At 41.9% G+C, this 25,214-nt stretch overlaps 1 protein-coding gene across 1 annotated transcript; it reads left to right on the plus strand.

Moving 5' to 3' along the window:
- The first annotated feature begins 2,339 nt into the window (after positions 1–2,339).
- On the plus strand, positions 2,340–24,293 carry LOC111954695 (voltage-gated potassium channel regulatory subunit KCNG2-like). Its single transcript, XM_023974572.1, has 4 exons — positions 2,340–2,833; positions 8,641–8,947; positions 9,103–9,688; positions 22,822–24,293. The coding sequence occupies exons 2-4, from the start codon at positions 8,754–8,756 to the stop codon at positions 23,641–23,643; spliced, it is 1,602 nt and encodes a 533-aa protein (XP_023830340.1). The 5' UTR covers positions 2,340–2,833; positions 8,641–8,753; the 3' UTR covers positions 23,644–24,293.
- Positions 24,294–25,214: the final 921 nt, after the last annotated feature.

Here is a 25,214-nt window from a genome sequence, read left to right on the forward strand (position 1 = left end):
TGGTTGGCGAGCATGCCATTGTAGGAGAAGGTAGTCCCATTCTAAAGGTTTAAACCACCCTCCTCCTGTGTATCACTGATCCCTAATGGCTGGGAGCAGCCTAGTCTGCTTAATCAATACCTGATACTGAGAGCGGCATCACTATGAATCATTAGCTCAGAGCAAACAGAGCTGCATTTTTAACCTGTGGAAACACACTGGTTTAAATGGCACCCTATTCCCAATCGTGCACTTCTTTTGTCCGGCCCTCTGGTAGTACACTGTATAGGGAATAGGGTGCCATTTGGGACTCACAACAGACTCACAGGTCCTGCTTGTCAGAGTTCCGACAGTCTTCCTCTCTTCTATACTTTATATGTATGGGTTTCCCTTTTCATCCTCCTCCATCACTCTATCCTAAACCTACGACACAACCCGGAGAGTGTGTAAACATAATCATGGGTTTATAAACTCATTACTCACAACCCTGATGGAGTCAGTAGATTCTCCCTCAGAGGGGTTGGTTGTACAGGAGGACTGGAGACAGAGACAGTGGAATCAGTTGATGTTGGACATTCTGAACACGGTAATTCATCAACGTCACAAACTATAGCGGCCGTTTAATAGCACTATAATGTAATTCACGTTTACTCATCTTAGACTGTGTAATCTAGTTGCTGCTGATTTGTTGCTTTCTCGTACAGTGTGGTAGGAAGAGGTAAACCTGTAATGTGCACTCAGAAAACCTCCTGAGGACATAAAAGCATTTAGAAGTGATTGACAATCAATCAATAGACTATAGCTCTTTTTAACACAACTTCCTCTCTTCCCACTTCATATAGTTCAAGGCTAATCTCATCCACCAGTCAGCTCTCTCTCAGCAATTCGAGCCAAGGTAAAAACCAAACAAACTTTTATTTTAGGGAACAATCTCTGGAACTTTCTTTCTCTTTCTTTCTCTATCACCATGAAGTTAAAGAGACCTTTTAATGTCTGAGGGACATTATGAGAGAAGGAATGGAGATGAATGACCTTTAGCCTAGACAACAGGAGTCATTTGCTCCAGATCTTTTCTAAATACATATTATCTCTTGCTGGAGACTTCTGAGGGGTGTTTTCTTTGGGATGAGACTTTGAGATGTCCCTCACAATGTAGAAAATCCAATGAACTTTTTCCACAACAAATTATTACACTGGGGCTCACATCCTCAGGTGAAGCTGAATCACATCATAACCTGAGGCATCCTTCACTCACAAAAGGCTTTTGTGTCATTGATATGGCATAGCGATGACAGCTAGTTGGCACTTTTAATCATGACTGAATGGTAGGACAGACTCCTCCTCTAGAGATGAGGGTCTAGGTGAGGGTCTAGGACCTGTCACCTGCTGACTGGTGACTTTACAGTGAATGGTACCAATGCTCAGGCTCTCATAGTTAGACCTCATCATAACTATGGTCCAGAGTTTTACCTGGGTCACCTGGTTAGGAAAAACTCCTGGCCCCAACTCTCTTTTTCTATATTTGTATTTACCGTAATATTACTTGAGAGGCGAACTCAATCCAGTCACCAACTGACTGTGGCAATTGTTCATTCCAGTCAGTGGTGTGCTGGTGAATAACAGTATTAATGTAAACATTAGAATTGTAGTGGGCCTAATGTAATCTGTTACATCTGTTACTAGGCTGTTCATCTATAGAGGTCCTTCCATCAGACCCTCATTAGTGATGTTATCATTACCACGTTTGCTTTGTTTCTTCATTCAAACACATGAAGCAATTACAGCCTTGTGACGCAGATGGGTCCTATAGTATTGATATATGTTGTGACAGACACTAGCACTGAAATGAACAGACAAATGATGCATTGCTGTGCCTGGCTGCTACCTGCTTTGTAAATGAGACACCTATCATCACACCAGTCAATCAAGAAGGACCAACTGCCTAGTCTCCTTTACGTCCCCTCATCTTTCACTTTCCATACATTGTATGCACAATCACTCTGAAATCATTTCTTTCATAGGCCTACACCACTGCCTATGGTAGGCCCTACACCATTATAGGAAAACGAGAGGAGGCTATAACCATGTAATAATGCAGTCGCGTCATTGTAGTAGTCCTAGCTGTGATTATCCCGTCGATCTTTTATAACACAAAGAAAATTCGAAACTCAAATTATGTGTAACCTATGTTTTATTTCAGCGCATACATTCATTTGTGCGCATTTAAACATGTGTATGCCTCGTGATTTTTTTTCTTCTTCTGCAATCACAGTGTGAGCTACTTGAAATGGCTGTTGGAAGCAGGATTAAATTCGGGGAAGAAGCAGAGCATAGCATAACCCGCACAGCGCGATTTTGCGCGTGAGCGGAGTAGTCTCTGTCGGCATCCTAGACAGTCAGAGCAGAGCCCTCAAATTGGAGTTCTCACAGAGCGGCAACACCCAGTCATTCACGCTGGGCTCTTCTCAAATCCGCGGTGTCTTTTCCAACTGTTCTCTCGTGAGTCTATTTTGTTGAATTTGGACGGATTCTTTTGCAATTATTGCAGTTCATTCGACTTAAAACAATCAAAGTAGTTTTCAGTATTTTGATTCTCCCCTTGATCTTGCTAATGCGGGTGCGCAGCAAGTTTACCGAACCTTCAAACTTGCTCCATATGATTCGGAAGTAAAGCACGTGACGTTACCTGGGATTGAGTGCACCTGGTATAAAGTCAATTACCATGTTAGGATCATTTATACGGAGGACGGAGTCGATTGGAGCATGTATTTCATGTTGACCAATATGCGCTTTCATAACTGATATCGAAATGTGGGGAAGTTCTCTGCCGATGGACACAAGCCGGACACAGCGGGTAGGTGTGGTAATAATGAATGGTATTTCAATGTTTGTACAGAGACTTTGAAAAATATTTATTCAGCATTTATTACATAGTAGCCATAACATTTTTCTAAATGTGAGTGAGTGCGCGGCGCACTTAGGTTAGACGGCTATTGGCTATTGTCACAAATGAGTCTATGCTCTAATGTCCATCCATATAAACTGGCTAGGCGAATGTTAATTCACGATGTATGCTGTGTGGAAGAAATTGTGATGCATTTGAAACCTTCCCTTACTATGAACTACTTGTCCAACGGTGTCTCTCTCATATCCTAAAGCACTGTACGCTATGGCAGCTGGTTCTTTTTTTGCAAGATGTGCAAAATCTGACAGAGCCAGGTTTAAAGTTGTCTCCTAGATAAGATTAATCTAAAGGTGATTTATTTCAAATATAGGCTTTTGAACCTTTGAATATTGGATTTTTGGCCGTCTTGGCTCAGTGCAAGCGTTCTGATTGACAATAATCAATAATTGTATAACCCCAAAACAAATGGGGCTATAATTGTATTAAACAAAAGGTTTCTATTTTAGAATTCAGTAGACTACCTTCTCAGCTAAGCTCTTTCTTGAACCTATCATGGACTGTGATTGAGTTCCAAACAAGTCAATGGGTTATACACCCTTTTAAAACAGCTCCTACCCTCTCAAATGGCTCTCCTTTTACTGCCTGTATGGAATCTCTATATATAGGTCTATGCATTCCTCCCACATTTCATTCACTTGTTGATGTGTGGACTGGACTGGGGGTTGGTTAGGGTGGAGGTATAGGGATATGGACTGGGGGTTGGTTAGGGTGGAGGTATAGGGATATGGACTGGGGGTTGGTTAGGGTGGAGGTATAGGGATATGGACTGGGGGTTGGGGAGTTTGATGCCGCTACACATGACAGTATTCTCCCATTTCTCCTATATGTCCTGGAACCACACACAGACATGTAATATCTGAGGACATGCAGAGAGAAATAATTATCTTCAAGACAAATTCTAAAGGCGAGAGAAACATTATTGCCCTCAGGGGGGAAATGTGTCTTGGACATTGTAGCTGCACTATTTCCAAACTACATGAAGGACATGATACAGCCACTATAGACCACATACATTGCATAAATCATGTTCTAACAATAGAAAAGCAACCACTGCCTTGTGTGGTAGTGTAAAGATGCAAATGTATGGAAGAATAGAGAGTGTTATTGTGGATGGACTTCTCATACCGATGCCTGTACAGAAACAAGTGCTCTACTGTACATTTCAGTGGGCATCAAACAGCCTCTAAGTCTCTACCTTGAGGCTATTTATCTGATACTGTACCTTGCATTTTCTCTAAAGCCCTTTGCAAATGAACAAAGTACAGTACTTTTAATAAAAAAATGACCCAACCTTAGTAAGATTTCATGCCTTTCTGTTTGAATAGACCATCAAGCTCTTTTTACAGGAGCTGTTTTGTCTTCCTTATTGGGCATGAATCCCTCCCTAAATGGCTATTTTCTGTTACAATGTCCTATTTTGATGTTGTCATCCTCCTCTCCACCTTGAAAGTATATCTCCCATCTACGGCTGTAAGGATGAACTATCCTATGCTTTTTACATCCACGTTCTCCAGCTTCACATGCAGCTTGACGCATGGGATATCAGATTTGAGCCATCTAGTGGACCAATACTCGGAACAGTCCTGACCAACAGTCCTGACCCTTGCCAAGGTCCCGCGACCTTGGCAAGGGTCAGGACTGTTGGTCAGGACTGTTCCGAGTATTGGTCCACTAGATGGCTCAAATCGGATACACGTCACATTTCAGAATACCTCTAGATTAGGGCTACCTTCATCTGCCTTTTTGTTGTTACTTTTCCCTGGTGTAGTTTATAATTGCTTTCATTAAAGGGCTGCATAAATAGGTCACAATTACCTAGCCGTTGAAAATAAGAATTTGTTCTTAACTGACATGCCTAGTTAAATAAAGGTTAAATAAAGTTCGGACAATTTTCATGAACCCATCTTTGGGCTTTCAGAATGTTTATGGTAATGAAATATGTATTTATGAAAGTGGTCAGTGAAGCAGGACTATGCTTCCATGTTTCAGTAGTTCAGTCAAACACACCAGCAGCAGCAAGAAGGGAAGAATCAATTCCACAATGTTACAACAGCCATGACTGAAAGAGCAGCGCAGCAGCCATGCTCTGTTCTCAGCAGATAAAAGTTCTCATTCAAATATGGATATTGTCTTCTTCCCCAAACCATCCGAGCACTGTTAGACATTATCACAGATTAAACTGGAAGCCCACATCACTCTAGTATGGCAGGATATGTAGAGTAGACATAATGCTATGATACAATATCTTACTACAGAGACTACACAGGACCTATTTTTATTTTTTAGAAGGATAGTGTAGTCCCTCCAGCGGTCACCACTGGTGAGCACTACTGGAGAGAGGCTACCTATAGTTTGAAGTCATATCTCTCAGCAGTCCTGTATGTAGGACCAAGCATTGTACTATCCTCTGTTTTCCAGCAAGACGGCACAAACGGATCTGGGACCAGGCTACTGTCTCAGCATTCATTATGTTGACGACTAGTCAAAGGCCCTATATGTATGATTACGTGGGCCATCATACAGATGTAGGATCTTAATTTGACCAGTATTGTCGTAGCAAAAATAATCCTGCAGCAACAGGATTTTAACGTTTAGTTCATAATGTTGTTTGATCAGTGGTTAGGCTGTTAGCTGGTCAAAAGTAGGCTACATGAAAAGTGCAATACTGTTAATATAATTGTGTGGGTTTTCAGTGAATTTATGTAAATCACAAAGCTCATCTGCATTTCCTGTGGAGCTGGAAAATTCTCAGCAATAAAAGTGATCAAATTTAAGATCCTACAGCTGTTAGTGATTGTAAATGATGGCACTGTATGGTGCCCTCTAGGTCTCCTGGGTGTTATGTCACCTCCTCTCAGGGGTGGTGTTCTGTGCGTTTATGGACCTGAGCCCCCAGAGACAGATGTCATGCTAACCAATGACATCTGATGTGTAGGATGTTTGCAGAAACAAAAATACATTGACACCTTTCTGTTTTGTCGATGACATTCAATTCAGCATTGAAAAAAGGTGTAAATGTGTGTTTGTTCCACTTGAGTGAGTCAGACCACAAGTCAGAGACCACTATTATGACACCAAATGTGCTTGATGGGTTGTTTTCTTCTAAAGGGAAATTTCCAAATTGTTCAACTTCATATTCATCTCCAGCATCACCCAAACATGAACATATGTGAAAATGGTGCATTTCTATGTTTTGTAGTAAAAAATATGAAGGTAAGCGTTTCCAAAGACATCATCAACCAATTAGTAGGCCATGCCTACTCACAATTGGTCAAAATCACACGATGCACACAGATTATGTCATTGGAAACACCAATCTTTTTTTAATAAAGTGTAGGTTTCATGATCTGAAATAAAAGATCCCAGAAATGTTTCATACGCGCAAAAAGCTTATTTCTCTCAAATGTTTTGCACAAATTTGTTTACATCCCTGTTAGTGAGCATTTCTCCTTTGTCAAGATAATCCATCCAGCTGACAGGTGTGGAATATCAAGAAGCTGATTAAACAGCATGATCATTACACAGGTGCACCTTGTGCTGGGGACAATAAAAGGCCACTCTAAAATGTGCAGTTTTGTCACACAACACAATGCCATAAGTGTCTCATGTTTTGAGGGAGCATGCAATTGGCATGCTGACTGCAGGAATGTCCACCAGAGCTGTTGCCAGAGAATTTAATGTTAATTTCTCTACCATAAGCCACTTCAAACTTGGTTTTAGGGAATTTGGCAGTACGTCCAACCACCCTCACAACTGCAGACCATGTGTAACCATGTCAGCCCAGGAACTCTACATCCGGCTTCTTCACCTGCGGGATCATCTGAGATCAGCCACCCGGACAGCTGATGTAACTGAAAAGTATTTCTGTCTGTAATAAAGCCTTTTTGTGGCAAAACTCATTCTGATTGGCTAGGCCTGGCTCTGCCCCTGCCCAGTCATGTGAAATACATAGATTAGGGCCTAATTTATTTATTTCAATTGACTGATTTCCTTATATGAACTGTAACTCAGTAAAATTGTTGAAATTGTTGCGTTTATATTTTTGTTAGGTATAGTAACTATCGGATTACATTTAGAAAGTAACCTACCCAACCCTGGACATACGCACCATAGGAAAAACACTCAATTATCTGCACTTGACCTTGGATCCATCCCCATTTTTGTGCCCCCATTTGTACATTGTAAAATAAACCAAAGAGAATGTGGTAAACCAAGTGGTAAATACATTAGAACACAAGGCTTCAGCAGAAGATGTGACATTTTTTCTGGAGTTTATTTTCCCCTTGGTTGTCACATCAGTATGAAAGGAGCATTACTGAGCCAATCGAGCCAGGCACTGGAGTGCACTGACACGTTTTACTGTGTTTAATCAGCAGGCGATGGATACTCCTGGCTCAACCTTGTTTTTTTTAGGTTTCCTAAATCTGCAGTTGTCTTTCATGCATACGAGTAACAGGTAGGTAAAATCATTGTCGTCTGTTTGAAGTATCCTCCCTAGCTCGTTAGGCTGTCATCTCTGTCATTAGGCTAGCGTCTTTCAGCGCTCTACTTTAGTTGCAGTAGACCGGACTGAAATGTTTTCACCCATCTGCAGCAACATAATGTAAAACACATCACAATAAATCAATACCTCATCAAAGCACTCTGGTCTCTGGAGACTTTGGAGTGAACTTGTATTATTGGACACGAGAGATTAGGGTTTGATGAAGGACATATACATTCTATAATTTCTCGAAGATTTCGTAATGTTTTCCTCTTATCCACCAACAGTCACAGTGTCCTGTTTTTAATTAAAACATTTATTTAACTAGGCAAGTCAGTTAAGAACACATTTTTATTTAAAATGACGGCCTACCCCAGCCAAACCCGGACGACGCTGGGCCGCCCTATGGGTCTCCCAATCACGGCCGGATGTGATGCATACTGACTTCGAACCAGGGACTGTAGTGACGTCTCTTGCACTAAGATGCAGTACATTAGACCACTGATCACTCTTGTGAATGACTTCTCTTAATTGAAACTGATACGAGTTTTAGAGTGTAATGCTGCATCATGAAGAGAAGTATTGTGGCTGATAGTAGTTCACTGTGATCTCATTTGGCTTGGTATGAATCATTTAACCGTCGCTACGCAGAGCTGCATTATGTCCGTTTTAAGACTGGAAGGTGCCATTAGAAAGTGCCACATCTTAGGGGTTTGTTTCTTTGCTTGAAGCTGTGGTTATACTAACTTAAAAATATATATTGGAAGAAGAAGATTAAATCAAGATATTATTGCTGCAGAATTAATTGCCCTTTTTCTGTTGTTGTAACAAACAAATGAAAGATGAATCACAGGAAGTTTTATTCCGGTATAGCCAACCTGTTAGTTATTTTCCTTGTCGAAATTCCACAGTTAATTGGTCTGTATTTATTGTAATTTAGTGAACCTTGATAAACAATACTTTAAAAAGAAGCACCTCATTTAGGGCCTCAGCGACGTTAAATACCACAACAACTTAACCAATTCCTCTCTCTGCATCAGGGTTTCTGCTGATGTAAGACTTGTTGGGGTGTGATGAGAGAGAGAGGGAGCATGAAGAGTGATTTAGGAATTGCTTAACCTTGTTATTCTGACCAAATTTGTCCCAATAAACCTGTGGAGTTCGTCTAAAAAAAAAAAAACAGAACATTCTTTCCTCTGCTTTGTTTCCACAGAGACCAGCCCTGCTCCTGGATGGGTGAGGTCCCTGCCAACCCAGTCGGCCAGTGAAACATCCCCCCCCCCACCCCTCTCCTCCCAACCAGGGTCCCCCAGAGGAGCAGCAGGGATGTACCAGGAGGTGGCCTTCCTAGCGGGCAGCACGGAAAAAGAGTTTACGCCCTTCCACTTCCCCCTGGAGAACCAGCAGGAGGTGGTCACTAAGAAGGGTGTGTTCTTTAAACGGCAGCGACTGCTGCGGAGGCCCAATGAGGCGCAGGAGGAGAACGACCAGTCAGCCGTCATCAATGTAGGCGGGATCAGGTACCGTATCCACAGAATCAGGAGTTGGCGTGTTCAACTCAATAATCAATGCTATGCAGTGCCTTAGACCGCTGCGCTACTCGGGAGGCCTCTGGTGCAAGGTTTAAAAGGCATATAAACCGAGGACAGAAACATATGTTTTCCTCTCCCACCAGGTACCGTATCCCCTGGTCCGTTCTGGAGGAGTTCCCTCTGACGCGGCTGGGCCGGCTGAGGAGCTGCAGCTCATTGGACGAGATCATGAAGGTGTGTGACGACTACGACGACGGGCGCCAGGAGTTCTTCTTTGACCGCAGCCCATCTGCGTTCCGCACCATTGTGACGTTCCTGGCGGCAGGGCGGCTCCGACTGCTGAGGGAGATGTGTGCCCTGTCCTTCCAGGAGGAGCTGGTCTACTGGGGCCTGGAGGACACCAGGCTGGAGTGGTGCTGCCTCAGGAAGCTACGCATCAGACAGGAGGAGCTCAAGGAGCAGCTGAGGATGGAGGAGGAGGAAGCAGAGCTCACCACCACCCTGACCCCCCAGAGCTGTGAGGATGGGCTTGGGCCCTCCGGGGCGGGGGGGGAGGAGGAGGAGAGCCGCATGGCGGGGTGTATGCGCAGGCTTCACGACATGGTGGAGAACCCTCAATCTGGACTTCCTGGGAAGATCTTTGCCTTTCTGTCGGTGGTGTTTGTGGCCATCACCGCGGTAACACTCTGCATCAGTACCATGCCTGACTTCAGGGAGGAGGAGGAGAGGGTGAGTTCACTTCCTGTTTATTCTCTGCTCACAGGCTTTTACTTCCGGGTCACACTCAGTTGGGTTATATATTGGGCCAGGGGTTTGACCTGACCGAGTTACAGACCTGGAAAAACTCTGGGTACATCCATATCTGCATTCTGCTGTTAGTCGGATGATGTTTGAGGGACAACCTCCGCATAGTGAGTCTTCCCTCTGATAGTAACTCATCATCACAGAGGTAGTGTGATGGCTCAGGGATGTTGTCAGGGACGACCGCTACAACTTCAATTACATGAATACCAGATTATTCCCTTTGCCAGGTCACTGCTGCTGCACTCTGGTCTTGCTCTTATGGTCTTAGTAATTAACATTGCCTTCAGAAAGTATTCATACCCCTTGACTTATTCCACATTTTGTTGTTACAGTCTGAATTCAAAATGGATGAAATATAGATGGGGGTTTTTCTCACCCATATACACACAAAACCCCATAATGACAAAGTGAAAACATATTTTTAGAACATTTATCAAATGCATTGAAAATGAAATACAGAAATCTAATTTACATAAGTATTCATACCCTTGAGTCAATAGATGTTAGAATCACCTTTGGCAGCGATTACAGCTGTGGGGAAAGGAGTTTGGGCAGGGTGGCTCATTCTCTGTGGAGATGAATCTTTGATGGAGGAGAGGTTGAGATGGCTGAAGCAGAAGTGTTGTTTGAAGCTGAAAGTGAGTCAAGCACAGTAGGTGAAAAAGATGAGTAGATAACAATGAAGCCCAAGAATTGAACAAACAGGGCAAAACATTTTTGTTGAAAATAAGTCGTTCCTTGTTGAAATGCGTTTTTTGTACAAGGATAAGCCCACGAAGCTCATCACTAAGCTAAGGACACTGGGACTTAACACCTCCCTCTGCAACTGGATCCTGGACTTCCTGACGGGCCAACCCCCAGGTGGTACGGGTAGGCAACAACACATCTGCCACGCTGATCCTCAACACGGGGGCCCCTCAGGGGTGCGTGCTTAGTCCACTTCTGTACTCCCTGTTCACCCACGACTGCGTGGACAAGCATGACTCCAACACCATCATTAAGTTTGCTGATGACACAACGGTGGTAGGCCTGATCACCGACAACGATGAGACAGCCTATAGAGAAGAGGTCAGAGACCTGGCAGTGACCTTGTTCCCTCAACGTGGACAAGACAAAGGAGATGATCGTGGACTACAGGAAAAGGAGGGCCGAACATGCCCCCATTTACATTGACGGGACTGTAGTGGAGCGGGTCGAGAGTTTCAAGTTCCTTGGTGTCCACATCACCAACAAACTATCATGGTCCAAACACACCAACAAAGTCGTGAAGAGTGCACGACAACGCCTTTTCCCCATCAGGAGACTGAAAAGATTTGGCATGCGTCCCCAGATCCCACACACATCCCTGGGTCGCTCCTCTTTTCAGTTCACTGCAGCTAGCGACTGGAACGAGCTGCAGAAAAAACTCCAGTTTGAGTGTTATCTCCATCTCTTCATTCAAAGACTCAATCATGGACACTCTTACTGACAGTTGTGGCTGCTTCGCGTGATATATTGTTGTCTCTTCCTTCTTGCCCTTTGTGCTGTTGTCTGTGCCCAATAATGTTTGTACCATGTATTGTGCTGCTACCATGTTGTGTTTCTACCATGTTGTTGTTGTGTTGCTACCATGCTGTGTTGTCATGTGTTGCTGTCATGCTATGTTGTCTTGGGTCTCTTATGTAGTGTTGTGGTGTCTCGTCGTGATGTGTGTTTTTGTCCTATATTTAAAAAATGTTTAAACCCAGCCCCCGTCCCCGCAGGAGGCCTTTTGGTAGACCGTTATTATTTATAAGAATGTCACGTTCCTGACCTTATTTCCTTTGTTTAGTCTTTGTTTAGTTGGTCAGGACGTGAGCTGGGTGGGCATTCTATGTTTTGTGTTTCTATGTTGGGTTTATTGTTTGGCCTAATATGGTTCTCAATCAGAGGCAGGTGTTTGTCATTGTCTCTGATTGGGAACCATATTAAGGTAGGCTGTTTCTCACTGTTTGTTTGTGGGTGATTGTTCCTGTTCATTGCGTTCTTCGTTGTCTGTATGTTCACATGTTCAGGTCTGTAGCGTCGTTAGTTTCATTTTCTGTTTATTGTTTTGTTTGTGTTAAGTGTTTCCAATAAATAATGGAAACATACCACGCTGCGCTTTGGTCCTCCTCTTCTACCTAACGACGAGCGTTACAAAGAATTTGTTCTTAACTGACTTGCCTAGTTAATAAAAATATACTCAAAGTTCTACACCTGCACCATCGAGAGCATCCTGACCGGTTGCATCACCGCCTGGTATGGCAACTGCTCAGCATCCGACCGAAGGGCGGTACAGAGGGTAGTGCGTACGGCCCAGTACATCACTGGGCCAAGCTTCCTGCCATCCAGGACCTATATACTAGGTGGTGTCAGAGGAAGGCCCCAAAAAATGTCAAAACTCCAGTCACCCAAGTCTAGACTGTTCTCTCTGCTACCACACGGCAAGCGGTCAGGAGCGCCAAGTCTAGGTCCAAAAGGCTTCTAAACAGCCTCTACCCCAAGCCATGAGACTGCTGAACAATAAATCAAATGGCCCCCAGACTATTTACATTGACACCCAGACTATTTAATTGACCCCCCCCCTTTTGTTTTTACACTGTTGCTACTCACTGTTTATCATCTATGCATAGTCACTTTACCCCTACCCTACATGTACACATGACTTGACTAACCTGTAACCCCCTTGCACATTGACTTGGTACCAGTACCCCCTGTATATAATGTAGCCTTCTTCTTCTTCTTCTTCTTCTTATTTTTTAGTGTTACTTATTTTCAAAGTTAGATTTTCTTAACCAACAATGCAGTTAAGAAAATTTAGGTAAGGGTTGTATACGCGCATGTGACAAATAACATTTGATTTGAGAAACCCTATTGAAGTCATGAGGATGGTGAAGAAGGTGCTGGATTTCTTTTCAGGAGTGGCTTCGGGACAAGTCTCTGAATGTCCTTGAGTGGCCCAGCCAGAACCCGGACTTGAACCCAATCGAACATCTCTGGAGAGACCTGAAAATATCTGTGCAGCGACACTCCCCATCCAACCTGACAGAGCTTGAAACTCCCCAAATACAGGTGTGCCAAGCTTGTAGCATCATACTCAAGAAGACTCGAGGCTGTAATTGCTGCCAAAGGTGCTTCAACAAAGTACTGAGTAAAGGGTCTGAATACTTATGTAAATGTGATATTTCCATTTATTTTGGAATTTTTGAATACGTTGTCATCAAGGCAAAGGGTGGTTACTTTGAATAATCTCAAATATAAAATATATTTTTATTTGTTGAACACTTTTTTTGGTTACTACATGATTCCATATGTGTTATTTCATAATTTTGATGTCTTCACTATTATTCTGCAATGTGTATATCTATCTTCTTTTTTCCCCCCTTGCATTATTTAATTTTGGGGATCTTTATTGTCCACCTGCACAGTAGATGGCAGAATCACATAATTATTGCGAATAGGTGCCATTCTTTGTGAGGGATTGGAAAACCTGGTCTTTGTGGTTCTGTTTGAAATTCACTGATAATTGTATGTGTCATTAAAAATCATGTTAAACATTATTATTGCAATTCCGTGCAATTTGTGTCCTGTTAAGCACATTTTTACTCCTGAACTTATAGGTTTTCCATAACAAAGGGGTTGAATACTTATTGACTCGAGACATTTCAGCCTCTAATTTTTAATTAACTTGTAAAATTGTCTAAAAACATAATTCCACTTTGAAATTATGGGGTATTATGTGTAGGCCAGTGACGAGAGGCCAAGGGGTGTGAATACTTTCTGAAGGCACATTGAGCCAGAGATTGTCCTCTTGGGGGTCGCATAGGGGTTAGAAATTGGCCATTGGCCACTTAATGCTATTGCATCAATTCCACTGGCGGCCTGAGATAAGTAACTGCAGTATATGAAGTAATTATATCATAATCTTTTCTGGGATTTTCAGAACTAGTAGTTGTGCCTCTGAGACCTCAGGGTTCCTGCTGGAGTGTCTTTGTGGTGGAATAAACTGACAACCTCCTGAATGACATCAAAAAAGCTTTAAAATGATTAAAGAGAACCTCTGCAGGCTTCTCCCACTATCAAAGAGACCTCCACGTCGGGGTGAAAGAACGATGGAGAGGGGGGTGAGGGGACTGAGGAAGTGCTGTATCTTCAAAGGGGAAATCAATCGGAGCACAAGGAGGGTTAGCGAGCTACTGTAACTATGAGGGTTATCGCACTACAGTAGCTACCAGGAGGGTTAGAGAGCTAACTACAAGGAGGGTTAGCTAGTTACAGTAGCTACAAAGAGGGTTAGCTAGTTACAGTAGCTACAAGGAGGGTTACCCTTACAAAACAAATTGCAGTCAGAGTGCAGTATAACTGCAGTATGCTGCAATTACTGCAGTTTCAAAAATGCTATCTTTTTTTGTAAGGGTGATGCGCTACAGTAGCTACAAAGATGGTTAGAGAGCTAACTACGAGGAGGGTTAGCTAGTTCAAATCCAATTTTATCTGATGTCATTGCGGGTGTAGCGAAATACTTCTAGCAGACAGTGCAGTAATATCTAATAAGTAATATCAAACAAATTACACAACATATACCCAATACGCACAAATCTAAGTAGGAATGAATTAAGACTATATACATGTATGGACGAGCGATGTCAGAGCGGAACGGACTAAGATACACTATATACATATGAGATGAGTAATGCAAGATGAATGAAACAAAAATAGAACTGTTTGGCCATAATGACCATCGTTAGGTTTGGAGGAAAAAGGGGGAGGCTTGCAAGCTGAAGAACACCATCCCAACCGTGAAGCACGGGGGTGGGAGCATCATGTTGTGGGAGTGCTTTGCTGCAGGAGGGACTGGTGCACTTCACAAAATAGATGGCAACATGAGGAAGGAGAATTATGTGGATATATTGAAGCAACATCTCAAGACATCAATCAGGAAGTTAAAGCTTGGTTGCAAATGGGTCTTCCAAATGGACAATGACCCCAAGCATACTTCCAAAGTTGTGGCAAAATGGCTTAAGGACAACAAAGTCAAGCTATTGGAGTGGCCATCACAAAGCCCTGACCTCAATCGTATAGAAAATGTGTGGGCAGAACTGAAAAAGTGTGTGCGGCAAGGAGGCCTACAAACCTGTCTCAGTTACACCAGCTCTGTCAGGAGGAATGTGCAGAAATTCACCCAACTTATTGTGGGAAGCTTGTTGAAGGCTACCCGAAACGTTTATCCCAAGTTAAAAAATTTAAAGGCAATGCTACCAAATACTAATTGAGTATGTAAACTTCTGACCCACTGGGAATGTGATGAAAGAAATAAAAGCTGAAATAAATCATTCTCTCTACTATTATTCTGACATTTCACATTCTTAAAATAAAGTGGTGATCCTAACTGACCTAACACAGGGAATTGTTACGAGGATTAAATGTCAGGAGTTGTGAAAAACTGAGTTTAAATGTATTTGGCTAAGGTGTATGTAAACTTCTGACTTCAACTGTACATTTGTAGTCTTACACTAAGAGCTGGCATCCTCAACCATTTTAAATGTTACATTCTGTTCAGGAATTTAGCTTGTTCCTCCGTCCAGAGGACAGGCTTGTCTCACCTGCTCAGAGATGTTCTGACAACCCTTGTCTTCCTGTCTCCAGTTAGGCTCTAACTTTCACATCCCTTTGCCTGTGTGCAGGTGTGGATCCATTAAAACAGAAACAATGTTGTGGTTTGTGTAAAAGCGTCAGAGGACAAATCCAAGGTGATAATGGTGATTTTAAAGCACTTAGCTTGTCTGTTCTAATATAGCTCTGAGAGTGATTCGGGGCCACATAACAGCCTCACACACACACACATACCACAGCACCACAACACCCCCCACACCAACACACACACACACCACACAAACACACCACAACCACACCACACACACAACACACCACACACACAACACACACACACACACACACACACACACACACACACACACACACACACACACACACACACACACACACACACACACACACACACACACACACACACACACACACACACACACACACACACACACACACACACACACACACACACACACACACACACACACACACACACACACACACACACACACACACACACACACACACACACACACACACACACACACACACACACACACACACACACACACACACACACACACACACACACACACACACACACACACACACACACACACACACACACACACACACACACACACACACACACACACACACACACACACACACACACACACACACACACACACACACACACACACACACACACACACACACACACACACACACACACACACACACACACACACACACACACACAACACACACACACACACACACACACACACACACACACACACACACACACACACACACACACACACAGTTTTATGGGTCTGCTTATGTCTCTATCTGGATGAATAGAGGATTAAAAACTGTGTGTGTCCTCAGAGTTATCTCCTCAGAGTAGTAGAATTGGGATGTCAATTTCATCAATGTCAACGTCTGTAGAAATGTAGGACTTGTTTTATCCGTTTTCATCTCTCTGATAAATAACTGGGGAGATCTCTAGCTGATTTAATGGAGAGCTGAGCTTTCAGGTTACCATCTTTACAGGTGAAAGAGAACAATGGGAAATTACTTTAAATCTTTAAATGGTTCTGCCTTGAATTGTTGCTTTTCTGTTCGTAAATGGAATACTAATAACTCATATTCTTTACTCTGAATCCTCCTCAAGAGACTTTGGGATACTTTAGTCTTGAATTATTAAAATTCTTGCTTGTTCCCTCACTCAGCTACTCTGTCTCCTCTCTTGCATACAGTGCCGTGAAGAAAAATTATTTGCTGATTTTTCAAGCATGAACTGCTCGTTTCAAGTCCTTCTACATTTCAATTGGGATTAGGTCTGGACTTTGACTAGGCCATTCCAAAACTTCAAATGTATTGCTTTTTAGCCATTTTCATGTAAACTTGATTGTATGTTTTGGATCATTGTCTTGCTGCATGATCCAGCTGCACTTCAGCTTCAGCTCAGACAGATGGCCTGACATTCTCCTGTAGAATTCTCTGATACAGAGCAGAATGCATGGTTCCTTCTATTAACGCAAGTCGTCCAGGTCCTGAGGCAGCAAAACATCCCCAAACCATCACACTACCACAACCATGCTTAACCGTTCGTATAAGGTTCATACTATGGAATGCAGTGTTTGGTTTTCGCCAGGCATAATGGGACTCATGTCATCCAAAAAGTTATACTTTTGACTCATCTGTCCATGGAACATTCTTCCAAGAGTCTTGATTATTATCCAGGTGCTTTTTGGCAAACTTGAGTCAACTTTTTGGACGAGATGGGTCCCATTTATGTCTGGTGAAAACCAAACACTGCAGTGAGATGGCTACTATCTCTCTCTGCTCTAATCATACACCAGGATCCTGAGGCCATCTAGCCTCAAGCAATTTCTCTCACACACGCACACAGTGTCAGCCAACAGTCTACATATACTACCAGGTGTGTCAGCCCACAGTACATATACTACCAGGTGTGTCAGCCCACAGTACAAATACTACCAGGTGTGTCAGCCAACAGTACAAATACTACCAGGTGTGTCAGCCAACAGTCTACATATACTACCAGGTGTGTCAGCCAACAGTCTACATATACTACCAGGTGTGTCAGCCCACAGTACAAATGCTACCAGGTGTGTCAGCCAACAGTCTACATATACTACCAGGCTGTGTCAGCCAACAGTCTACATATACTACCAGGTGTGTCAGCCAACAGTCTACATATACTACCAGGTGTGTCAGCCAACAGTCTACATATACTACCAGGTTTATCTTCTCTGCTATTTAAATCTAAAATCAGTATTAACATAGTGCCATCAGAAAGTATTCATACCCCTTGACTTATTCCACATTTTGTTGTTACAGCCTGAATTCAAAATTGATTAAATACATTTTCTTTCTCACCCATCTACACACAATACCCCATAATGACAAAGTGAAAACATGTTTCTTTTTTTTTGTGCAAATGTATTGAAAATGAAATACCGACATATTTAAATTAAATATTCACACCCCCGAGCCAATACTTTGTAGAAACCCTTTTGGCAGCAATTACAGCTGTGAGTCTTTCTTGGTAAGTCTCTAAGAGTTTTCCACACCTGGATTGTGCAACATTTGGCCATTTTATTCTTTTAAAAAATCTTCAAACTCTGTCCAATTGGTTGTTGATCGTTGCTAGACAACCATTTTCAGGTCTTGCCATAGATTTTCAAGTAGATTTAAGTCAAAACTGTAACTCTGCCAACATTCACTGTCATCTTGGTAAGCAACTCCAGTGTAGATTTGGCCTTGTGTTTTAGGTTATTGTCTTGCTGAAAGGTGAATTCATCTCCCAGTGTCTGGTGGAGAGCAGACTGAACCAGGTTTTCCTCTAAGATTTTGTCTGTGCTGAGCTCCATTCACTTTCTTTGTTATTCTAAAAAACTCCCCAGTCTTTAATGATTTACAAGCATAACCATAACATGATGCCATCACCACTATGCTTGAAAATATGGATAGTGGTGCTCAGTGATGTGTTGTGTTGTATTTGCCCCAAACATAACACTTTGTATTCAGAACAAAAAGTTATTTGCTTTGCCATATTTTTTGCAGTATTACTTTAGTGCCTTTTTGCAAACAGGATGCATGTTTTGGAATAGTTTTATTCTATTCAGGTTTCCTTCTATTCACTCTGTCATTTAGGTTAGTATTGTGGATTAACTACAATGTTGTTGATCCATCCTCAGTTTTCCACAGCCATTAAACTATGTAACTGTTTTAAAGTCACCGTTGGCCTCGTGGTGAAATCCCTGAGATGTTTCCTTCCTCTCAGGCAACTGAGTTAGGAAGGATGCCTGTATCTTTGTAGTGACTGGGTGTATTGTCACACCATCCAAATATTTTTTTTGTTTGTTTACCTTATCAATAGGTGCCCTTCTTTGTGAGGCATTGCAAAACCTCCCTGGTCTTTGTGGTTGAGTCATTATTTACCTTACAGATAATTGTATGTGTGGGGTACAGAGACAACGTAGTCATTCAAAAATCATGTTAAACCCTATTATTGCACACAGAGTGAGTCCATGCAAGTTATGTGACTTGTTAAGCACATTTTTAATCGTGAAGTTAATTATGCTTGCTATAACAAATGAGTTGAATACTTACTGACTCAAACATTTCAGCTTTTCATTTATTAATTTGTAAAAATGTCATCAACAAAAAACATGGAGTATTGTGTGTAGGCCAGTGACAAAATATACATTTTATCAATTTTAAATTCAGGCTGTAACACAACAAAATGTGGGATGTGAATACTTTCTGAAGGCACTGTATACGACTAGGTGTGTCAGCCCACAGTCTACATGTACTACCAAGTGTCAGCCTACAGTCTGAAATTGAGCGAACAGTGTAAAATTTTTGCAATAAGGGAAATGACAGAGCGATTTCCACTAGATACCACTGCCACATTCAGAACAGCTTTCCCATTTTGAAATGTCAACATATTTTATACACGGTTTCTCTGTTGCACTTGTGCCTTTAAAACAACATCAGATCTTCAATATTATATCCAGTATCAGAAAAAAATAACAATAGGCTGGGCAGCACCACCTACTGGAGAATTGATCTATCTACATCTACCTTTTGTCTCCCATCCAGGCTTTTAACCAAGCACAGCCCTGCTTAGATATGATTTTGTCACTGACTGTGCTATCATGAGAATAATTAATGAGATCCCCACTTAAAACTAAATAGATTCACTGTTGCTATCAAAGTCATTCCAAAGGGTAGGTTTAACACAGCAAATGAAATGTAACCATACTTAATACATCATTATCATCAATTATACTAGTTATAGCATTTGCAAAGTCATCAACAGCTATTGTTTCAATTTAACCCAGAGTTCAACTAAAAATAGGCAATACTTAGGCCTAGGGCTTCAAGCTGGTTGATTTCAAAGGGTTATGATATTTAGTCATTGAATTGTTTGGTTGTCAACGCAATCAAATATCAACATTTTGAAGGAGTTTGTCTACAAATGAATAATTGATATGTTTGATTCACATCTACATCTTAACCAAAAATAGTTCAAGAATAGGACTAATAGTTCAAGAATAGGACTAATAGTTCAAGAATAGGACTAAATCAAATTAAACATTATTTAAAGTGTATTTAAAGTTTGGTTTGATTTAGCCCTATTTTTTAACTTAGATTTTTTGTTTAAATGGAGACGTCAATCACTTTTGAAATACAATAAATATCCTATTAACTTGTCGTCAAGTTAACAAAATATTTGTTGGATTCATGTCTGCAACTCAACCAAAAATAAAAGTTAAAGAATGGGATTAAGCCAGTGGTACAGATGGAACTATCCAAGTAGTAGATACATTTCCTTTTAAATGTTGATATTTACATTGTCAACCAAACACACTTCAATATTACTTTTATAACCCAGTAAATAGCCTAAAGGTAAAGTCAACTTACATACGAATGTAACATTCAACCTTAAAATGAGTAACGCATCCATGACCACATTGAGGTTACTGTAACTTTAAATTCCTTCTTATGTAATCCTATAAAGCGTGCATCTTCAAGATAGCATGCATAGGTCGTCTTAGGTCTGTGGAGATCTTCACAATTGCTTTTATAATCTGCGCAAAATCTCGAATGGCATTAATCACTTGCACCATATTCTTTTTAATGTAATCTCAAATGCAATCCAGGTCATTTGGTTCTGCTATTAAATGAAGCAAAGTGTTAACACATTCATCTGTTGTATAAATAAACAAAATATCTGACATTGCATTCCCATTTAAACTTTGCTGTGCTTTTAAATGATTGAAAGCATAGTGATAACACATTGGAAATTCAACTAACTTTCAGCTGACTTTTTTGAGTGGGTGAATATAGGCTGTAGTCATTGATCGTCTCCACCAAATATTACCCAATTATCCATGTTGAAATGACGTGGTGTGCCCAGAGGGATTCCACTCAGTCTAACATTAAAACAAACAGGAAAAGGTTGAGCTGATTGGAAAAGATCAATTAACTGGAATTACATGTGACAAATAATTGACATTTTATCATCCTAGTTACAGTATATTAACACAAATTGTAAATATGTTTTACACGTGTGCACACACACACTTCCCACTGGGAAAAAACTGGTTGAATCAACATTGTTTCCACGTCATTTTAACAAACAAAAAAAATCTATGTGATGACATTGAATCAACGTGGAAAACTGATTGGATTTACAAAAGTCATCAACTCAAAGGAATTTCCTCATTTTTTTTTTTAACCCAACTTTGAACCTAAATCCAATGTCACGGTGGCATCCTTTGTTAACTTCATGTTGAATTCACGTTAGTTGATAACTCACCCAGACGTCTGTGCCAGTGGGTTTATTGTTGTGCTCTGTGAATAACCAAGCATAGTGACGTGGTTGCATGTTGTCTGAATTAGTAAACATGGAAGATAGGTTGTTTTCTGAAATGTTTATTTCTGTTCTGCCTTCTAAGCCTTTCAGATACACAGATTTGCTTTAATGAAATTATATTTCCTAGAATAATGCGAATCTAAATGGTCCCCCAGCTCTGTTCTTACTCTCCCTCCTCACTATGCCATGTTGTATGTTTCCAAGGATACACTGGATTGGCTTTTAACCACCTCTTGCATCTTATTCACAAGTGATGATTCTCTAACAGGTTAGAGCTCAACCGCTGCTCAACGACACATGTTCCCTAATAACATTTAACGAGTAATTTGGTAGAATATATAATGAAACGGAAGGAAACTAGAGGAAAGTCACAAAAAGTTGGCAAAAGTAATTAAGACATTATTTTATGCTCACTTGTTCTTAAACATGTTAATGAAGCGTAGCTAGGTTTCCCAGAGTGAGAGTGCAATGAAAGGAGGACCAACAGCTTGGGTTATTTCTTTTATAAAACATAAATAATTATAGATGGCTTTACGCATCCACCCCCTTCTCCCCCTTTCTCCCAGTTCTCCTTCTGGGCCTGTTTTCATAATCACATGTAATTACAGTTATATAATATTTATGGACCAATTTAGAGCAGATGGAAAATGTATTACGCTACAGGAAGTAAGGATATTTCACCATGTCAGAAGTAAATGAAAGTATTTATAATATATTTATAATGTAGTCACAGTTGGCTTTAGCTTTGTCCCTGCTGATCCCAGGAAGGAAATCATTTTCACTTAATGGAGAGAGAGAGATTACTGGTGTGGATGGACATCAGTCATTTATATCTTGGGTACAAAGATTCTGTTATGTATGACCAGATAATGCTACCAGGGTGGTTTGTCTAAAAGAGTTGTACATTGTACTGTATAGCCCAACTGTCTTGTCAATTAAAGGAAGGAAATAGTGTTTCCTCAGTCAGTGTTCAACCTCAATGAATCATCAAAGCCTCTCCTCTTACCTTTATAAATCATGTAAAGTACTGCCGACAGACTGCCTGTGTATTTTATAATACAAAGGAAGACAAATTGACATCTCCCTCTGGCTGTTTAATCAAGAAACGGATCTCTTTTCCTGTTGATCCCAATCAACTAACAGGGACATTCAGATTTTTTTGTGTGCTGCTCCATCAGAGTACAAAACCCTCTCCAGCTCTCCCTCAATCACTGCTCTGGCACCCTCCCTCTCCTCTTCTCCCCAGCCCCCCCACGCTGGTGTAGAGGAGTTTGGCACCACTGGTGGCTCTTGAACTGGTCCTTCGAGCCAGATAGGAACAACTGACTTGTGTGATTTAGGAGACAGTTGTCCATAGTGTTTTATAATAGTGAATGTATTGTCCTTTCCTAACAATGTCTTGCATTATAATTGTTGCTCACCTTAACACTTTTACCCCTTAACTTTTTCAACAACACTTTTTAAACCCTTAACACTGTTCTCTCTCCTCCACTGTGTTTTTCTTAACACGGTTTCCTCTGTCTTCCAGGGTGAGTGTTCTCAGAGGTGCTACAATATCTTTGTCCTGGAGACGGTGTGTGTGGCCTGGTTCTCTCTGGAGTTCCTGCTGCGCTTCATCCAGACGCCGAGTAAGTGTGTGTTCCTGAAGACGCCCCTCAACATCATCGACGTGGTGGCCATCCTGCCCTACTACATCACCCTGATTGTAGACTCTCTGTCTGAGGGAGGGGAGAAGCCCAGCGGCGGGAACAACTACCTGGAGAAGGTGGGCCTGGTGCTGCGGGTACTCCGGGCCCTGAGGATCTTCTACGTGATGCGTCTGGCGCGCCACTCCCTGGGGCTGCAGACCTTAGGCCTGACGGTCCGACGCTGCACCCGTGAGTTCGGCCTGCTCCTCCTCTTCCTGTGTGTTGCCATGGCACTTTTCTCCCCTCTGGTGTTCCTGGCGGAGAGCGAGATGGGCGCCAAGTATGACTTCACCAGCATCCCTGGCACCTACTGGTGGGCGGTGATCTCCATGACAACGGTGGGGTACGGGGATATGGTGCCGCGGAGCATCCCGGGTCAGGTGGTGGCGCTCAGTAGCATCCTCAGTGGCATCCTCCTGATGGCGTTCCCCGTCACCTCCATCTTCCACACATTCTCTCGGTCCTACCTGGAGCTGAAGGAGGAGCAGAACAGAACGCTGAGACAGAAACCAGACTTCCAGGACTCCACCAAGTCTCAGAACAGCGAGGACTCGGCCGAGACCGACAGTTATCATGGCATCACTGAGGCCGCCGCCTCCGCATTACGCAAGAAGTCCATCGCCATTGCGTCACAGAGGAGGGCCATGCAGACTCAAGACTGAGTGTGTGTGTGCAATGTGAGAGCCTGAGGTTGTGCAGTGCTCTACTAAAGCTAGAGGACTCTAAACAGGGATTGGATGTTTTTCTCGAGCTTAAGAAGAAAAGGAGCTCTGACGTTTGTGATCCTCATAGCTCTGTCCATCAGACGTCAATAGAGTTTCTAAGATTTTATAAGACAGCTGCAAAAGTATTTTTGCTGACATTATTGGTGAAGAGCTGACCAGAAGATAAAAAGACAAGTTCTCTGTGGTCAAAGGACATTTCACCCAGGAGAAGAGCCCTACAACACAACATGGGGAGAAAGCTTCTCTCTCACAAATATTCAGTATGGTAAAGATATTATTTTAGAGGAAAAACACCTTTCATTCAAATATTATAATGTTGGTATATATTCAGGATAAGAAAGATTGCAATAAGAAAGATTGACTATAAACACATTTTACAGATTTCTGAATGCTTAGTTTGCTTCTATCTAGACTCAGGATCTGCATATTTTAATAAATGTAAGGAAACTATGACCTCGGCTGATGTAAGGTATGTTTCTACACAACTTTATAGAATGAATTTCAGCCCATGATTCTGTTACGTTTCCCTCCAGTTTCACATCTCCTCTGACTAATAAATGGTTCTGCTTTCAGGCATGTTTACATTACACGCAAGAGTCATTGGATGGATAGGGCAGTTTTGCATAGGGCAGTTTTGTTAGCTATCTAGCATGCACCAAACACCGGTGTGTGTAAGCGTAACTTGGGAAGTGTAGCGGAAGTGGTTTCATTGGATGGAGGCACCCATAGCTGTATGGATCTGTGCAAAACTGCTACAGTAAATGTATATTTTTGCTCGCTGGTGAAAGATAACGGCCATATGTTTTGAAAGCTGTATCGCAAGCGATGATTATTGACGTTTCTAAACGTTAAAACATCGCGTCGGAATTGTAGTTCACATGAGCCAGTCGTGGGCGAAGCTAATGGCTGGGAACTGTAGGGAGAAGGCAGAATGCCTTCTAGAGTTTAAGAGCTAGAGCTAGTTACCATCCTGTGTTGGTGGGCAAACGTGAAATCAAAACCCAACGCTCAAATAGCCAATGGATCTAGGGATGTAACCGCTTCCCTATGTCTCTCAAATCTCAGTTTTGGAAGATACTGACTTTATGAAAAATTATGCTATTTACACTTTATAAACTCAGCAAAGAAAAAAACGTCCCTTTTTCAGGACCCTGTCTTTCAAAGATAATTAGTAAAAATCCAAATAACTTCACAGATCTTCATTGTAAACTGTTTCCTGTTTCCACAAACTGTTTCCTGTTTTCAATGAACCACAAACAATTAATGAACATGCACCTGTGGAACGGTCGTTAAGACACTAACAGCTTACAGACGGTAGGCAATTAAGGTCACAGTTATGAAAACTTAGCACACTAAAGAGGCCTTTCTACTGACTCTGAAAAATACCAAAAGAAAGATGCCCAGGGTCCTTGCTCATCTGCGTAAACGTGCCTTAGGCATGCTGCAAGGAGGCATGAGGACTGCAGATGTGGACAGGGCAATAAACAGCGCTACAGGGAGACAGGACG

The sequence above is a fragment of the Salvelinus sp. IW2-2015 genome, linkage group LG30 (assembly GCF_002910315.2).
Source record: "Salvelinus sp. IW2-2015 linkage group LG30, ASM291031v2, whole genome shotgun sequence".
Lineage (NCBI taxonomy): Eukaryota > Metazoa > Chordata > Actinopteri > Salmoniformes > Salmonidae > Salvelinus > Salvelinus sp. IW2-2015.